Here is a 15915-nt window from a genome sequence, read left to right on the forward strand (position 1 = left end):
GCTTCTACTAATTTCCATTGCATGGTTTCTCAAGAAGAAACCATCACTTGTGATCACTTACAGTGATCTAAAGGGATGGGAAGTGAATATATATTAGAATTCTCCATGAAATAATTCCCATTTAACATTTTCTTAATGTCAATTGTCACTTTTATAGTGTTGCATATTTATTTTGCAGCAAGAGCTCAAATAACAAAAGAAATGGAGCTTCAGTGCAAGAAGAAATGTGAGAAAATACAGAAAGAACTCGAGCAAGACTATGCGGAAAAGCTGAAGGCAGACATGCAGGTGGGCATAGCAGAGGCCAAGTTGGAGTGGCTTAAAGAGCACGGCGGCTGCTGCACATTTTCGCAGGAAGAAAATGAGAAGATGAGTCAGGTATCTTGCATTCATTATTGTTGTTATGAGTTTTGTCTCACCCTGCATACAGTGAAACCCGATTTTACGTTCCCGGATTTTACATTTTTCCGCATTATACCGGGTGTCCGAGAAGTGTTTGTATGAAAACAAAAATCAACTGTATCCGCTATATGCAACATAGACATGAAAAAATAGTACCAAAATGTTCGGAAACTATTCAAGTTTTTTTGTTTCAGATTTCTGTACCGTTGCAGTAGTGTAGCAGTGCCAGTGTCCAGCAAACCGGAAATGTACACAAATCAGAAAATGGCTGAGTGTGTCCTGTGGTTTCACGAGAGCAGGTCACAAAAAACAGTGCAGAGACAGTTTCAAACATCGTGCGTATCTGGGGTAAAGAGCCCCCTCATGAGGTGAGGAAGTCGACCATGGGCAACCTGAAGGTGAACGTTTGGTGCGCGGTGCTGCATGACAGAATAATCGAACCATTCTTTTTCTGTGAGGACACCGTAACATCTGGAGTGTATCTCGACATGTTGCAATTGTTTGCTGTTCCTCAATTGCTAGAATACCACCCAGATGTTATCTTTCAACAAGACGGTGCACCGCCACATTGGAGTCTGGAGGTTCGTTCCTACCTTGAACAGACATTTCCTGGAAAATGGATTGGCTGAGATGGACCGACGGCGTGGCCTGAACGATCTCCAGACATAACCCCTTTAGATTTTTTCTATGGAGTTATGTGAAAGACAATGTCTACAGAACTCCTGTATCCGATCTTGCAACTCTGCAACAACGGATAACCCAAGTCATCACATCAATCCCTCCTTTGATGTTGGCTAATGCATGGCGAAAAGTTGAATTTCGACTAGATGTACTCCGTGCTACCAAGGGTGCTCACGTGGAGATTTATTGTTTTCTTTCCTATTGCCAATAAAACTTGAATAATTTCCGAACATTTTGGTACCATTTTTTCATGTCTATGTTGCATATAGCGGATACAGTTAATTTTTGTTTTCATACAAAGACTTCTCGGACACCCGGTACATTCATTCTAGATGGTCCCAACATAGCAAAATATTGAGAAATTTTCCTGGATTTTATGTTTTCCCGCATTTTAAGTTCTTTCAGATTGGTCTCCTGAAAAAAATCTAAATTCGAGGTTCCACTGTATTTGTAATACTGATTTTGCTAGAACAGGCAAGAAAGGGAATACCTTAGAAATGTCATCTCTGGCAATTGTAGCTAGTACTGGCAGTGTTGAAAGTCACTTTATGTAAATTATTGATTGATTTGTTTGTTTTTTACTTCGCTTTGCTGCCACTTTTGGTTAATCGCGAAGATGAAGATGAGTGATGTATGATGAAATTGATGAAGGGACACTCACAAAGAACACCTATGCCCAGGCTCGGACATCATAGTGCAATTTGTTAACTCAGTGATTTTCAACCTCGAGGCCACAGCGTGGTGCCGGGCTCTGGCATCAGTTGTACCAGGCTGCGAGAGTTTATGTGGAATCAATGAAGAGTGTCATTTTAGCTTGTGCAGCTGTTTTCTTTAAGAAATATTTTGAAGTGGAAATATTCTGATTAATTGTAATTTTTCCGTATCCTAAATGCAACATGAGAAAGAAAATCAGCACTTAACCAAATTGAGTTAATGGTATTGGCCAGAAGATACTAAAAGATTCCATTAGATCCAGTTGTCAACTAATTTAAACCATTTTTTTTATTTGTCATCAAATCTAGACATAATTAAACTAATACTCCTTATGATGGTGCCATAATTTATTCGTTAATATTTAATTTCAAGGGCATACATTAATTAAGGTATAAACATTAAAAAGATATGAAGTTTTTTTATGAATACAATTGGCTTTTAAAAATAAGAATTTGCCGGGTCACAATTGCACGAAGGTTGAGAACCATTATGTTGCCATGGAGGGCAGCTTTACATGTACACAATTATAGGGCCGAGCTGATACTACTTTAAACCGATGCCGATAGTCTCACCGATACCAATAATTAATTAAAAGTTGTTCGCAATATTGATTATACTTGTTTGTAACTATTTCATTCCAATTATATGCATCAATTTCCAAATTTTTTTATTTGAAATATTCAATATTATGTCAGAATAATAAACTACATGTTATGTTGTCACAAAATTAAGTTTTTCACACAAAAATGTTGTAAAATAAGAAGGCACTTTGAATTTTGCATAATTTTATGAAAAATTATATTCCACCAAAGTTTTAAGCCTCATGAAAGTCCAAAATGTCGGAAAAATATCAGCTGGTATCAGTAAATAAATTACAACTGATACTTTCCGGTACCAATACCACGATGTATCGGTATCGACTCAGGACTACTCAATTATAGACTGTTTATAGAAATGTCAGATTACTAAAATTATAAGCTATTTTATTGATGCATTGATGTTCAGAAATACCTTTTATCAGTCAGCAAGTGGTGGTAATAGTAACGACAATAAATATATAAATATATAAATAAATATAAATATATTATTATTAATAATAATTCTATTAACTATAGTTGCAGACTGAAAGCAAGAAACTGAAACTTGAGCTCCAGCTCTTGGTTCAGAATCATCAGAAAGAAATGGAGATGATGAAAATTAGGTCCGAAGAGGCGATTAAAATGGTTTTAAGAAGTCAGCAGAAGGACCTGGAACAGAAACTGAGGGAAGAGTATCAAGAGGAGATCAAGAAAATCGAGGAGGAGAGAGAGAAGCTGATGAAGGAGATGAGGCAGCAGGTTGAAGCAGAAAAGGTATTTATTATTATTCATTATGTAATTTATGGCTGTGATTCATGGTCTCTGTATTTTCCGGATGAGTTCAGTGTGAAATAATTGTGAAGTGAAAGCAATGTTGGGAGTAGAGATGGCCAAATCTGGTTAAAATTTTATCCAGATATTGGATATTTTTCTATCGGGATATCAGATATTCTGATACTGTATCTAGATGTCTGAATCGTTCACATTATCTGGAAATTTGGATTATTGAAATTATTTGAATATTTGCATTATCTAGATATTCGGATTATCTAAAATGTCTGATTATCCGAATCTGTGAATTATCCGGACTGTTTTATCATTTATATGTTTTATGGGCTATCTTCATATTCTTTTATTTGTCATTTTCATATTTCACTCTATGGATTTTCTACAAATCCTTCATCAAACCTCTTCTATCTGGATATCCAAATTATACAGCTGTATCTGGCTTATCTGGATATTCAGATACCCAGATTATCTGTTTTTTTCAAAATGGATATCAGATAATTTGAAATTCATCAGGATCCCTAGCTGGGAAATGAAACAAAATTTGTTCCTCTTTCCTCAACCAACAGACCAGATGCACTGAAAGTGTTTGCCAGGCTCAACCCTTAAATTCCTGATGTGACGTGTGTCACATTTAGGTGAGGTTGCTAACGCCTGGACATTACAGGGTGTTCCGGGAGGAAACTGCAATACTTTGGAACTGGTAGTATGGGTGATTCTAAGCAAAAACGTTCATATGAACATGGGTCCGATTTTGAATGATAAGGGAGATATGAACAGAAATAAAAATGATGTAGGAAAACGTAAAGAAAAACAGTAACAAGTAAAACATGGCAATGTAATGGTAATTGTGTAACTAAATATGAGAAGGGACATGCTGATACTAATCTTTATTGCATGAATTTGTGGTGTAGCAGCAATTAGTACACGATAATTAAATAATGAAGCAAGCAATAAATGTAGAACTGCTCATTCCAGTCAGTTGATCATTCAGCATCTGAATTCCACCTACCCTAATCGATGGATTGGTCGTTGTCATCGTGGTAGTGGTCTGGTTCCGTGGCCACCTTGTTCTCCCAACCTAACTCCTCTTTCTGTTTATGGGGGTGGATGAAGCAGGAGGATTACCGGGAAAGGGTGAATACAAGGGATGAACTGCATTATGAATGCTGCTGCGTTAATCTGGGAACATCATCGGGAACTTTGTAGTGCAACACAAGATGTCCTCTGATATGCTCAGAAGTGCAGAGAGGTGCGCTCAGAGAATCTGCTCTGACCTGCTATCATTTCTGTGGCCTTTTCCCTCCTTACATTCGTTCATGTGAGTACTGACCAGCAGGTGTTAACATTTCATTTTTCTACATTTATTGCTTGCTTCATTACTTAATTACTGCTACACCACAAATTCATGCAATAAAGATAAATATCAGCATGTCCCTTCTCGTATTTACTTACACAATTACCATTACATTGCCATGTTTTACTTGTTACTGTTTTTGTTTACGTTTTCCTACATCATTTTTATTTCTGTTCATATCTCCGTTATCGTTCAAAATCGGACCCATGTTCATATGAAATTTTTTGCTTAGAATCACCCATACTACCAGTTCCCAAAGTATTGCCGCTTCCTCCCGGAACACCCTGTATATGTCACATTTAATGTTTTTCACTTTTGGAATATACTTTGACTCAGGAAATGATCACAGATATCTTTCGGAATGTTGAGTTTCTTGCAGAAAACAAGCATAACTTTTACACTAGAATATTTTTTCTCCAAAAAGTATCATCAGTAAGTCTGCAATTCATGCCACAAGAATGGAGCACATATCAGACAATATGCAGGTAACATTTTTAATGTTAATGTTGTTGCCTTGTAATCAAGGCATCCTGGGTTCGATACCTGTTGGTACAAGTGGTTTGTATCCAGTTCTGATTAGCCTTCCTGTGCATAAAGTGTACTTAAAAGCAAATGGCAAATATGCAAGTAACATTTTGAATCGTCAAGTCCTGGCATTGCCTAAGGAAGATTGAAATAATAATAATAAAATAAAATCATTTGTAATAGGATGTTTTAGGTTGTGTACAAGTATCATGTCAGATGTATGAATATAAGTATTGTTATGCATATTTTTATTCGATAAGGGCCTTTACCAATGTCATAGTGGTAATGTTGTTGCTTTGTAATCAAGGGGTTCCTGGTTCGATACCTGTTGGATGCACATTACACAGTGGTTCGGATCTCACTTAAACTGTAGATTCATTTATGATTAGCCTATCTGTGTATATAGTGGACCAAAAACCCATCTCCATCAATCAACTTTACTCAATAAGAGAATATGATGGTGAGTTCGAATCCTGACCTGCACATGGGTGTTCTTTATGAGTGTCCCTTCGTAAGTTTCGTCTTATCACTCATCCTAATCGTTGTAATTAACTAAAAGTGGTAGAAATGCATAGTAAAATAACTAACTAACTAACTAACTAACTCTCTAGCCTTCTTAAACCCGAAGGTTCATGGCTGCAGCAACACAGGCCTTCCATATGTCCCTATCTTGAGCAAGATCTATATACTCTTTTCCATCCCTACCGATTTCCTTTAGGTCTATCTCAACGTTGTCCCTCCATCTTCGTCTTGGCCTTCCTACAGGTCTCTTACCATCTGGTTTCCCAACAAGAATCCTGTAAACTCCTCTTTCCTCTCCCATTCGTGCCACATGGCCTGCCCACCTAAGTCTTCTTGATTTAATTATTCTAATAATATCTGGACATGAGTACAAATTATGTAGTTCTAAATTATGTAACTTTCTCCACTCACCTGTCTCCTCATCCCTTTTAGGTCCAAAGATTTTCCTAAGGATCTTATTTTCAAATACTCTCAATTTATGTTCCTCTTTCAATGTAAGGGACCAAGTTTCACACCCATATAATACTACAGGCAAAATTACTGTTTTGTATATTTTAACTTTTAGTTTCTTAGATATTAAACGAGAAGACAAAAGTTTATGAAGAGAGAAATAACATGCATTTCCTGAATTAAGCCTACTTTTTATTTCCTCTTTAATATAGTTTTCATTTGTTAATATTACTCCTAAGTATTTGAATTTGGAAACTGGTTCAAACGAGTTGTTATCAATAATTAGATTTTGATTATTACCTAACACTTGGTTTCGGCCTGTAAGCATATATTTAGTTTTCTCCTTGTTAACTTCCAAACCTATCTCTTTAGCAGTTTTGAAAAATATTTTAGCATTATTCTTAATTGTATTCACATCATCCCCCAGTAAGTCTACATCATCTGCATATGCTAACAACTGAGTCACACCATTTAATTTTAGTCCTTCTTTAGTTTCTTTTACCTTCCTAACAGCATATTCTAAGGCAAAATTAAAGAGCAATGGAGATAATGCATCTCCTTGTTTTAACCCATCATGAATTATAAATTTGTCAGACATATTATTACCCACACGAATTTTACTTTCTGTTTCACTGGTGCATATTTTTATCATACTAACAAGCTTCTTAGGTATTCCAAACTCTACTAATATATTATATAATTTATCTCTTTTGACCGAATCATATGCTTTTTTGAAATCAATGAATAGCTGATGGACATTTTGATTATATTCCCACTTTTTTTCAAGTGTCTGTCTGATGTGAAAAATTTGATCTGTAGTTGATCTGTTACGTTTAAATCCACATTGATAATCACCTATAATTTCATTAGCATATGGGGTTAGTCTTGTTAAAAGAATGTTAGACAATATTTTGTATGTTGTTGAGAGTAGAGAAATTCCACGGTAGTTATTGCAGTTCATTTTATCACCTTTTTTAAACACAGGAACAATTATGGATTCTTTCCACTGTTGAGGGATTTCTTCTTTATTCCATATTAAGCCAATTAATTTATGAATTTGACATATTAATGAATTTCCACCATATTTAATTAACTCAGCTGGTATTAAATCAATGCCAGGTGCTTTGTTATTCTTAAGCCTTTTAATAGCATCTTTAACTTCAGTCAAGTTAGGTTCTGGAACTAAAGGTTCTGCTGTGTGTACTTCATTTACTTCTGATTTATCTCCTACATGGACATTTAAAAGGTCATTAAAGTAGTTCTTCCATCTATTTAGAATATCGCTTGGGTCAGCTAGAATATCACCGTCTTTATCTTTTATCAAGTTTACTTTAGGTTGCCACCCCTTTCTAAACTCATTTACACCTTTATATAAATCTCTGATATTTTTATTTTTGCTGTTTGTTTCAATTTCATTAATTTTGCTTTTCAAGTAATCTCTTTTTTTACTTCTAAACGTGCGGTTAACTTCTCGCTTTATTCTATTATAATTGCTTAGATTTGTATCATCAGAGTTATTTAACCACCTAAGTCTAGCCTGATTTCTTATTTCTATTAGATTATGACATTCATTATCAAACCATGGCTTACTTTTTCTTGGTTTATGGTATCCTATACTTTCTTTAGCTGCTGATTCTATTGCATTACGTATGTGCTCCCAATTCTTATTTACATCTGCTTCATTTATATTTTCATCATCATTTAAATCCTGCAAAACATCAAATCTATTTGACAGTTTAATTTGGTAATCTTTCTTAATTCTTTCATCAGTAAACTTTCCTGTATCAAATTTTAGAACTTTTAGATTTTGTTGCTTATGATTTATCACTGAGAGTCTTTCTCTTAATTTAGCAATTACTAAATAATGGTCACTGGCACAGTCAGCACCTCTATGTGTACGAACGTCAATTATACTAGTATGCCTTCTCTTATCAATGAGAATATGATCTATCTGATTATGAGTTTTACCATCTGGAGAAGACCAGGTATATTTATGGATATCTTTATGTTTAAAAGTGGTACTTTTCACAATTAAATTCTTTGAGGTTGCAAAAGTAGTCAATCTTATACCATTATCATTACTTAATTCATGAAGACTTTCTTTACCAATCGTGGGTTTAAATGTATCTTCTTTGCCAATCTGTGCATTACAGTCACCTAACAGAATTTTCATATCATACTGAGAAAATTTATCAAAGACCTGTTCTAACTCTGTATAAAAATCATCTTTAGTATTATCATCTTTATCTTCCGTTGGTGCATGTATGTTTATTAAAATAATTTTACACCACCTACCCTGTAAAACTGCATATGATATCCTATCATTAATAAATTCTACTGTTTTAAGAGCCGAGATAATTCTATTATTTATGAAAAAGCCTGTTCCAAAATTATGATTTTCAGTACCACCATAGAAAAAAGTATAATTTTTAGTTTTACAATTCCCTTCTCCTGGCCACCTAACTTCCTGGACAGCTACTACATCTAATTTATACCTAACTATCTCATTAACTGTACACTGAAATGCCCCAGGCCGGTAAAGGCTCAGAACATTCCAGGTGCCTAATTTAATATCCTTATTCCTAACGTAGATCTTATCCTTAGTCCAGGGACCTCCCAAAGTAGTCCCCACCCGGAGATCCGAACGGGGGACTATTTTACCTCCGGAATATTTTACCTTGGGAACATCCATGGCCTTATATTGCTGATTCTTGACATGGCTTTTTACAGTGCAGAGTTGTCAGCTCTACGCCTAACCCCCAATATGAATGGAGGAACTACTACACAAGACAAACACAAACATATTAGACAGCATAATTACTACACACGACGAACACAAACACATTAGACAGCATAACTACTACACAAGACACACACAAACACATCACAACTACTACACAAGACACACACAAACACATCACAACTATAACACAATATAAACACACACACACCACAACTACTACACAATATAAAAACAAACAAACAAACAAAAACACACACACACAGAGGATATTGTAAATGAAGAATCTATTAGAATTTTAAATTTGTTTCCTGCCAAATATATATATGAAAATGTTTTATACCTTCCACTACTGCCAAACTTTCCTTGTCAGCTTGAGAGTAACTTTTCTGACTATCTGTTAAAGTAGCTGAAAAACATGCAATAGGCTTCAGCACTCCTTCTATTTCATGTATCAACTGACAACCTATCCCATAGCCACTTGCATCCGTGACTAAAACTAATGGCAATCAAGTGTCAAATGCTACTAAAACAGGTGCAGAAACTAATAGCTGCTTAACTAGCTGAAACTCCGTCTCACATTCTTCGTTCCAAAACAATTGTACACTCTTCTTTTGCAATAAATAAAGATTAGGTATCCTAGAACTCAAATTAGGCAAAAATCGTGCATGTTACGCCACTAAACCCATGAAAGTCGCCAATTCCTTTTTATTCTCAGGCACCTTACATTTTAACACTGCCAGAACATGTTCATTCGTAGGAAAAATTCCATGTTCCGTGAATTTCCTTCCTAGAAAATTTACTTCATGAACAAAAAATTCAGACTTCTGCAAATTTACTTTCACATTGTACTGCATCAATCCTTCCAAAACTAATACAGTTAGTTTGTAACAGTCATACAATGTATCTGCTCCTAAAAGAATGTCATCAATAAATGATAGCACTCCATCAATACCACCAAGTATTGTGTCCATGGCTCTTTGAAATACTTGAGAACTTATTTTAGTTCCAAATGGTAAACGTTTATGTACATACAAATGACCTTCATTTACAATGGTAAGAACACGTTGAGACTTTTTCTTCGACTAATAATTGATGAAAAGCTGAACGTAGATCAATCTTCATATACCACTTATATGAACCTAACTTATGATAAAGCTCGTCAAAAGTTGGAAGAGGATATTGTAAAGTATAAATGAACCTTTTTATCTTCTTTGACTTCTTGTGCTTTTAGAAATGAATCAAATCTTCGTACAACTTTTGTTTACCTCAAATAATTCCTCAAGTGACCTGTGTTTTTATTTTCAGTATAGTTAGTAGACAACTAATACATAAATTTATCCTAGTGACATCAGTATAACATACAACTGACTGAACAGATGTTGTCTATCCATAAACCAAGTCTCAAATTTTGTAAGAAATTACAGGCATTCCATCATAGCAAATATTAGGATGCAACTTCGAGAGTTAGCACCATTATCATGGATAAGAAATTGTTCATTACTTTCAGCCTGTGAGGCCGAAACACACCTGCTGAATAAAGGCAATTCTATTCAAAGAGTTAATTTCTACTTTACAAAATAGTCTCTCCTACCTCCTAAAACCAACTCTTATAATGTCATAGGTTTACAAGCACGTTGATTCCTCACAGTACATTTGCAGGTATCTTCTGGAGGTAGTCACCTGCATACACAATCTTTTCGCTCTTGAAGAATGGTACATCAGTTATGAGTTTGGCTTTGTCCTTTGTATCATTGCGACACCACAGCAAAATATTTATGTTGATTTGTATGGTCAGCAATGTATATCAATAAATTCATTTTGGGAATTCCTCAATACTTGAAATTTTCCTTATCAGCACACCTCCACCTTATAACATTCTTCAGTTCAGACTGCTTTGTTTAAACATATCCTAGGAAGAAGAGCTTCTATCCACCCTTCTAAGATTTAACAACGTCTGCCATTTTTATGCAGCTGAAGTTTGGCAGCTTATTTCTACAAGGTGGTACACAAGATGTAGTATCATTAAAATATCTCATCACAGCTATATTACTGGACTACAGTTTGAGAAAGCAAATGTTGTACTTCATGGAAATCACCCTAGATAACATGACAGATCTGAATAGAGCAAAGGTGAAGATATAAACCTTTGTCAGAAAAGTTCCAGGACTGAGCTCGTAAAAAATAATTTATTCAACTTAGGAACTAATGGTCCTAGGTTTTGTCAAAATATTCCCCTCGGCTATCTATACACAGCTGCTACCATTGCTGGAGGTAATGGAAGCAAGCAGGGAAAGCTTCATCTAGGATGCTTCTCAGCACATCTGCTACCAATATCTTCCCTTTCAGCGGTGTTTGCACACGGTGAGACAAAAAATAATCACATGATAACTGGTCGGGTAAATATGGAGCAAGTGGTACAGCAGAGATACGATGATTGGCCAGATATTCCTGCACTGATAAAGCACTATGTGGCCTTGCATTGTCATGCAATAAGAATCACTGCCCAGATGCCCACAAACAGGACAGCGCTGCAGAATTGCTAGTAAAATAACACAAATCAAATCAAAGTGTGGAAACTACATGTATTCTTATACAAGAAATTGCTTTATACCTTATGCTGGAAAATACATTATCACAGTGCGACTCCAATTTTACATATTACTGTATTTAGACTTCCTGAATAATACATTCAATCTTCATGGTGGCAGTAGAGCAAAATGCTTTAAAGTTTTCTCAGATTTTATATTTTCCTGCAGTTTCATTTGTTTTCCAATTCAATCCCCTGAAAAATGTAAAATTGAGGTTCTACTGTATTCATTGATTATTTTTTTCACTTAATGTTTCGCAAACTTTCATTTGCACCATCATACCCAATCATTTTTTTTTGTGTGGGTCACTATTGTGGGTTACATAGTTTGTTGAATCAGTTCCAGTGCAGTGGTTGCATCCTTGCCTTGTAATCAAGGGGTCCCAGGTTCGATCCCTGGTGGAGGCACATGGTGGTTCGGATCTCACTTTAAACTGTAGGTCCATTCCCGATTAGCCTTACTGTGCATAAAGTAGACTTAAAACACCAACTCGATCCTATCATGAAGCCTCCACAGCTTAGTTCCATATATGGTTTACTGAAAGTTCATAAAGAGTGTAGGACTCCCCATGTAGCCAATTGGTTACTGCTCTCGCCTTTTGTGTAAGCAGTCCTGGGTTCGATTCCTGGTTAGAGCTGAGAAGAATCAATCGACCCAGCATATTGAGTACAATTGGGAAGCTGCTTGAAAAGAAGAAGTCATTGGCTCCGGTCTGAAATGCCAGAAAACACTGTACTGACCACGCACCATGCAATGAAAAGCTGCTTGGCAGGTCTTAACCCTTATGCGAGATCCATTATGATCGGTACCCGGCACGTCCACCATGTACAATGGTAATTATGAGCCTAGGCTAAATGACCATCCTAATGAACACCGCTCATAGAACACTAGACGGAAACCCTTTTTGACTGGTTTATTGGACTTACGTACATGACCCCTGGAAACGCATACCTGGTGTTGGTATGCCATTACCATCATTCTAAATATCTAGTGTGTAAAATGGGCATGGGTGGTTCTTTGTGAGTGTTGCTTCAACAATTGTTGTCATTAGACAAAAGTAGCAGGAACGACAAATAACAGGTCTACAAAATTATAAAGGTATGAAGACCTTGTTTTACATTGGTGATATATAGTTGTTAACTTTTATTCAGGATTATGGCAATACTCTGTTTTTCAGTGTAAGGACAAGAATTCTGATTCTTCCACCTTCTTTCATATTACTTGCTGTCTGTACCCACAATAGTTACAATTGAAATAGAGTGCTTTGAAAAGCAGTATATACACGGTCTGCCAGTGAATGAGGTGATTTTTAAGTGTTAACACAATATTAAAAGTATTGGTAGAGGCACATAGTTTTTGTAAATAAAGAAGCAAAACTTTCGTACAAAAACCGAGTCAATTTCGGGTTCGAAAGCTGTAAATAAAATAACATTTTGCTGTTATAGCGGTGAAAAAGCAGTATATAAAATTAGATTTTGGTTTTAAAAATGTGAATATAATCCAAAATTTGATTTAAAAACTGCCCTTACTACACAAAATAAACATATCCCTTCTAACAGCACATTTATGTCATTACCAGAATATTAAGTTTATTCCTGTATAAAAGGGTCCATTTTTGCTTTTCAAATATTTACAGCAGAATTAATCCATTTTCCGGGAATTCCATAACTCACAGGATAATTCAAACTTCAAAAAGTGTCGCGTCTCTAAATAAACTCTAAATTTCGTGTTTAGGGGTCTATTTCGCATTTTTCAGTTCATTTCCTGACAAACAGGGTAGGAAAATGCACCTCACACCTTTCAGAAACATGTAAAATAAACATTACATTACATTGTGTTATTTCACATTTTCTGTTTTCGTCAAAAACGAAATATGCATGCCTCTGAGTATTGGATATCATGATACAGTTACATTTATTAGGAAGTGCATAACTGAGCATTTGCAGAATGAAACATAACACATCATTCCACTGAAAATATTACTTAAATATTACATCCTCAAGATGCTCTCCATTACTCTGCATACACACTCAGCAAGTCAATCGCAACACTACTCATGGTCATACGTAACACATCTGTGGGGTGTGAACAGTTTTAACACTGCCACCTTTGTTCTTAACAGTTCAGCCGGTCTCTTCAAAGTTGTTTACTCAAATATTTATGGCCTGAGCTGACAGTACTTTACTTTTTCGATGATGAATCCTGAATTCTTGCAAAATTTCACGTTGATGGCATAGCTATCATTGTTCTTATAAAATGCTTTTACGACACTATGTGCCAGTCCACGACTTCATTTCAAACTGAATGTTATTCAAGGCATGCCACCTGATGGTAACATTCCCCTTCCCCGCTCATGCTAAAAATAGAAAACACTGTTGCCAAATTGCCCGATTCACTTGCAGACCCTGAATTTGTTGGTTAACGTAACTCAGTTATTGTAGGCCATCACTTTTACAGGCTTGTCATATTTGTTATTTCCAGGCAGCTTTTGTAGAAAGATATGACAGAGACATCCAATCAATTGTAGACAAGAGGAGGAGACTTCCTTCGAAATGCATAGCTACGTCACCCGTAAGACATAGAGAACAGGGCATTAACACAGTGAATATGTTTGAAGAAGGTGAACAGCAGGTGAAAGTGCTGAAGGAAAAGATACAACAGCTGGAGAAAAACTTTCAAAAACAGGAGGAAGATTTTCACTCTCAGCTGATTCATGCCGAAACGGAATACACCAATAATTTGTCAGCTTTGAAAGCCATCATGGAGTCTAAAGCGGTGGAGATTGAGAAGCTGAAGACAGCCATGGCTGAAGAACAGGAAAAACTGAAAGCGAACGTTGAAATGGAAAGAGACGCGAGTAATTCTGAGCATGTAGCAGCAGTTAAACAACTGGAAGAGAAAGTTCGACAGCTTACGGACAACTTACGAGCGAAAGAGCAACAGATCGTCAAGGAGAAAGAAGCTATGGACAATGCACTGAAAGTATGGACTGAGGAAGTACAAAAATTGAAAGAGAAATTGTCGAGTGAGACTGAAAAGTACGAGAAGATGGAAACTAAAAAGCAAGCCTTGAAGCAAAAGGTCCTAGCATACAAGAAATACATTGTGGAGAAGGAAAGCCATTACAGAGGTGAATACAAACGTATAGAAGACGGATTTAAGGATTCATTGTTGAAGGTTAAGGAAAAGATGGATAACGTGTGCACAAAACGAAATGAGGAACTTGAAAGGAAGGTTGTTGAAATAGAAAAGATGTACGAGAAGAAGATAGAGAAGTTGAAGAAGAAAAGTTCTGCAGGTAGCACAGGTACTTAGTTTCTTCATACTTGTTACAAATGGTGACGTACTTAAATGTTCCTCAGCTGAATTATTCAGCAAACCCTGCCAAACAAATCTCCCGTCCCAGAACTTGTAAATAGCAAAGTTCTAGATTTTGTATTAACAGAATAAGTTAGCCTAAGTTTTCCACTTGTTTACTTCTAAAAAATAGTATAATTGATAGCAGGATGATATGTAGAATGAAAAGTTAGAACATCGTGATAGAAATCCTTGCAGATTAACGAAAGTTGTACTTCACATGTTACAGTTACTTTAAGAATACATGCATTTATGTGTTCATATAGAAATGTTCAGCTTATTTTCTTATATTACTACTTTCAATTATAATAATTACATTAGTTTCATGAATAGTCTGTTAAAAATGATATGTTTCTATTGAAAGGATAGAATTTTGTAGCTTTTTGATATAAACAGTATTATGTATACACAATTTAAATTCACAAGGGCTACAGAACATTAACAAAAAATGTATATTCTGCAATTGGATCTTATTACAATGTTAGTGTGCCATATTTTTATTCAGTAATACTACACTGTTAAGTTTTAAAAGCCTTGTCAATTAAGTTATGGGAATTGATCACAGTAATTACGTTTTAATACAATGGTGTATATACGTGGTACCAGATTGCACACCATTTTTTATTATGTAGTGTAATGGTTATTAGACTCATTACAAGAAATATAGAAATTGTTTAATACAGTATGATCTTATTCTCAATAAATTCGAGCTTTAGGAAATAATAGACTGAATGCACATTGTTGTCACTAATGAATATTTACAAGTGGTTCCAGTATTAGTATAGGATGGTGAAAACTCTACCCCATTATGAATCATTACAATAATTATTATACAATCATAGTGCAGTATGCAAATATAGGTGTACGTATAAAATCAGCATCCTTCTTTTTGAATACAAAATATATTATATCCAATTAACACTAATAAATTTCAATTGGTAATATTTGCCATTTTAAAACTGGAAACATTGCAAAGAATGATCCTTTCTTTTCAATGTATTATTGTTCTAAAAAAATTAACCACAGGATGGTTTCCTACAATTTAATTGACTGTTGCAAAATTTTCATTTACATGATGTAAATATGTATATATGTGTAAGTTTGTACAGTATAACGATTTTTGTACATTTTTAAATAAATGCTAAAAAATACTAGTAGATTTTCTGTTGAACTATTGCTAATGTAAAACTATTGTGTAAAAATTAATTCACC

The 15915-nt window shown here is 35.3% G+C and overlaps 1 protein-coding gene across 1 annotated transcript; it reads left to right on the plus strand.

Annotated features, from left to right (window-relative positions):
* Positions 1-182: 182 nt before the first annotated feature.
* Positions 183-15803, plus strand: LOC145992115 (uncharacterized). Its single transcript, XM_083128364.1, has 3 exons — positions 183-378; positions 2913-3149; positions 13828-15803. The coding sequence occupies exons 1-3, from the start codon at positions 202-204 to the stop codon at positions 14659-14661; spliced, it is 1248 nt and encodes a 415-aa protein (XP_082984490.1). The 5' UTR covers positions 183-201; the 3' UTR covers positions 14662-15803.
* Positions 15804-15915: the final 112 nt, after the last annotated feature.

This window comes from Lepisma saccharinum, chromosome 1 (assembly GCF_977018435.1).
Source record: "Lepisma saccharinum chromosome 1, izLepSacc3.1, whole genome shotgun sequence".
NCBI lineage: Eukaryota > Metazoa > Arthropoda > Insecta > Zygentoma > Lepismatidae > Lepisma > Lepisma saccharinum.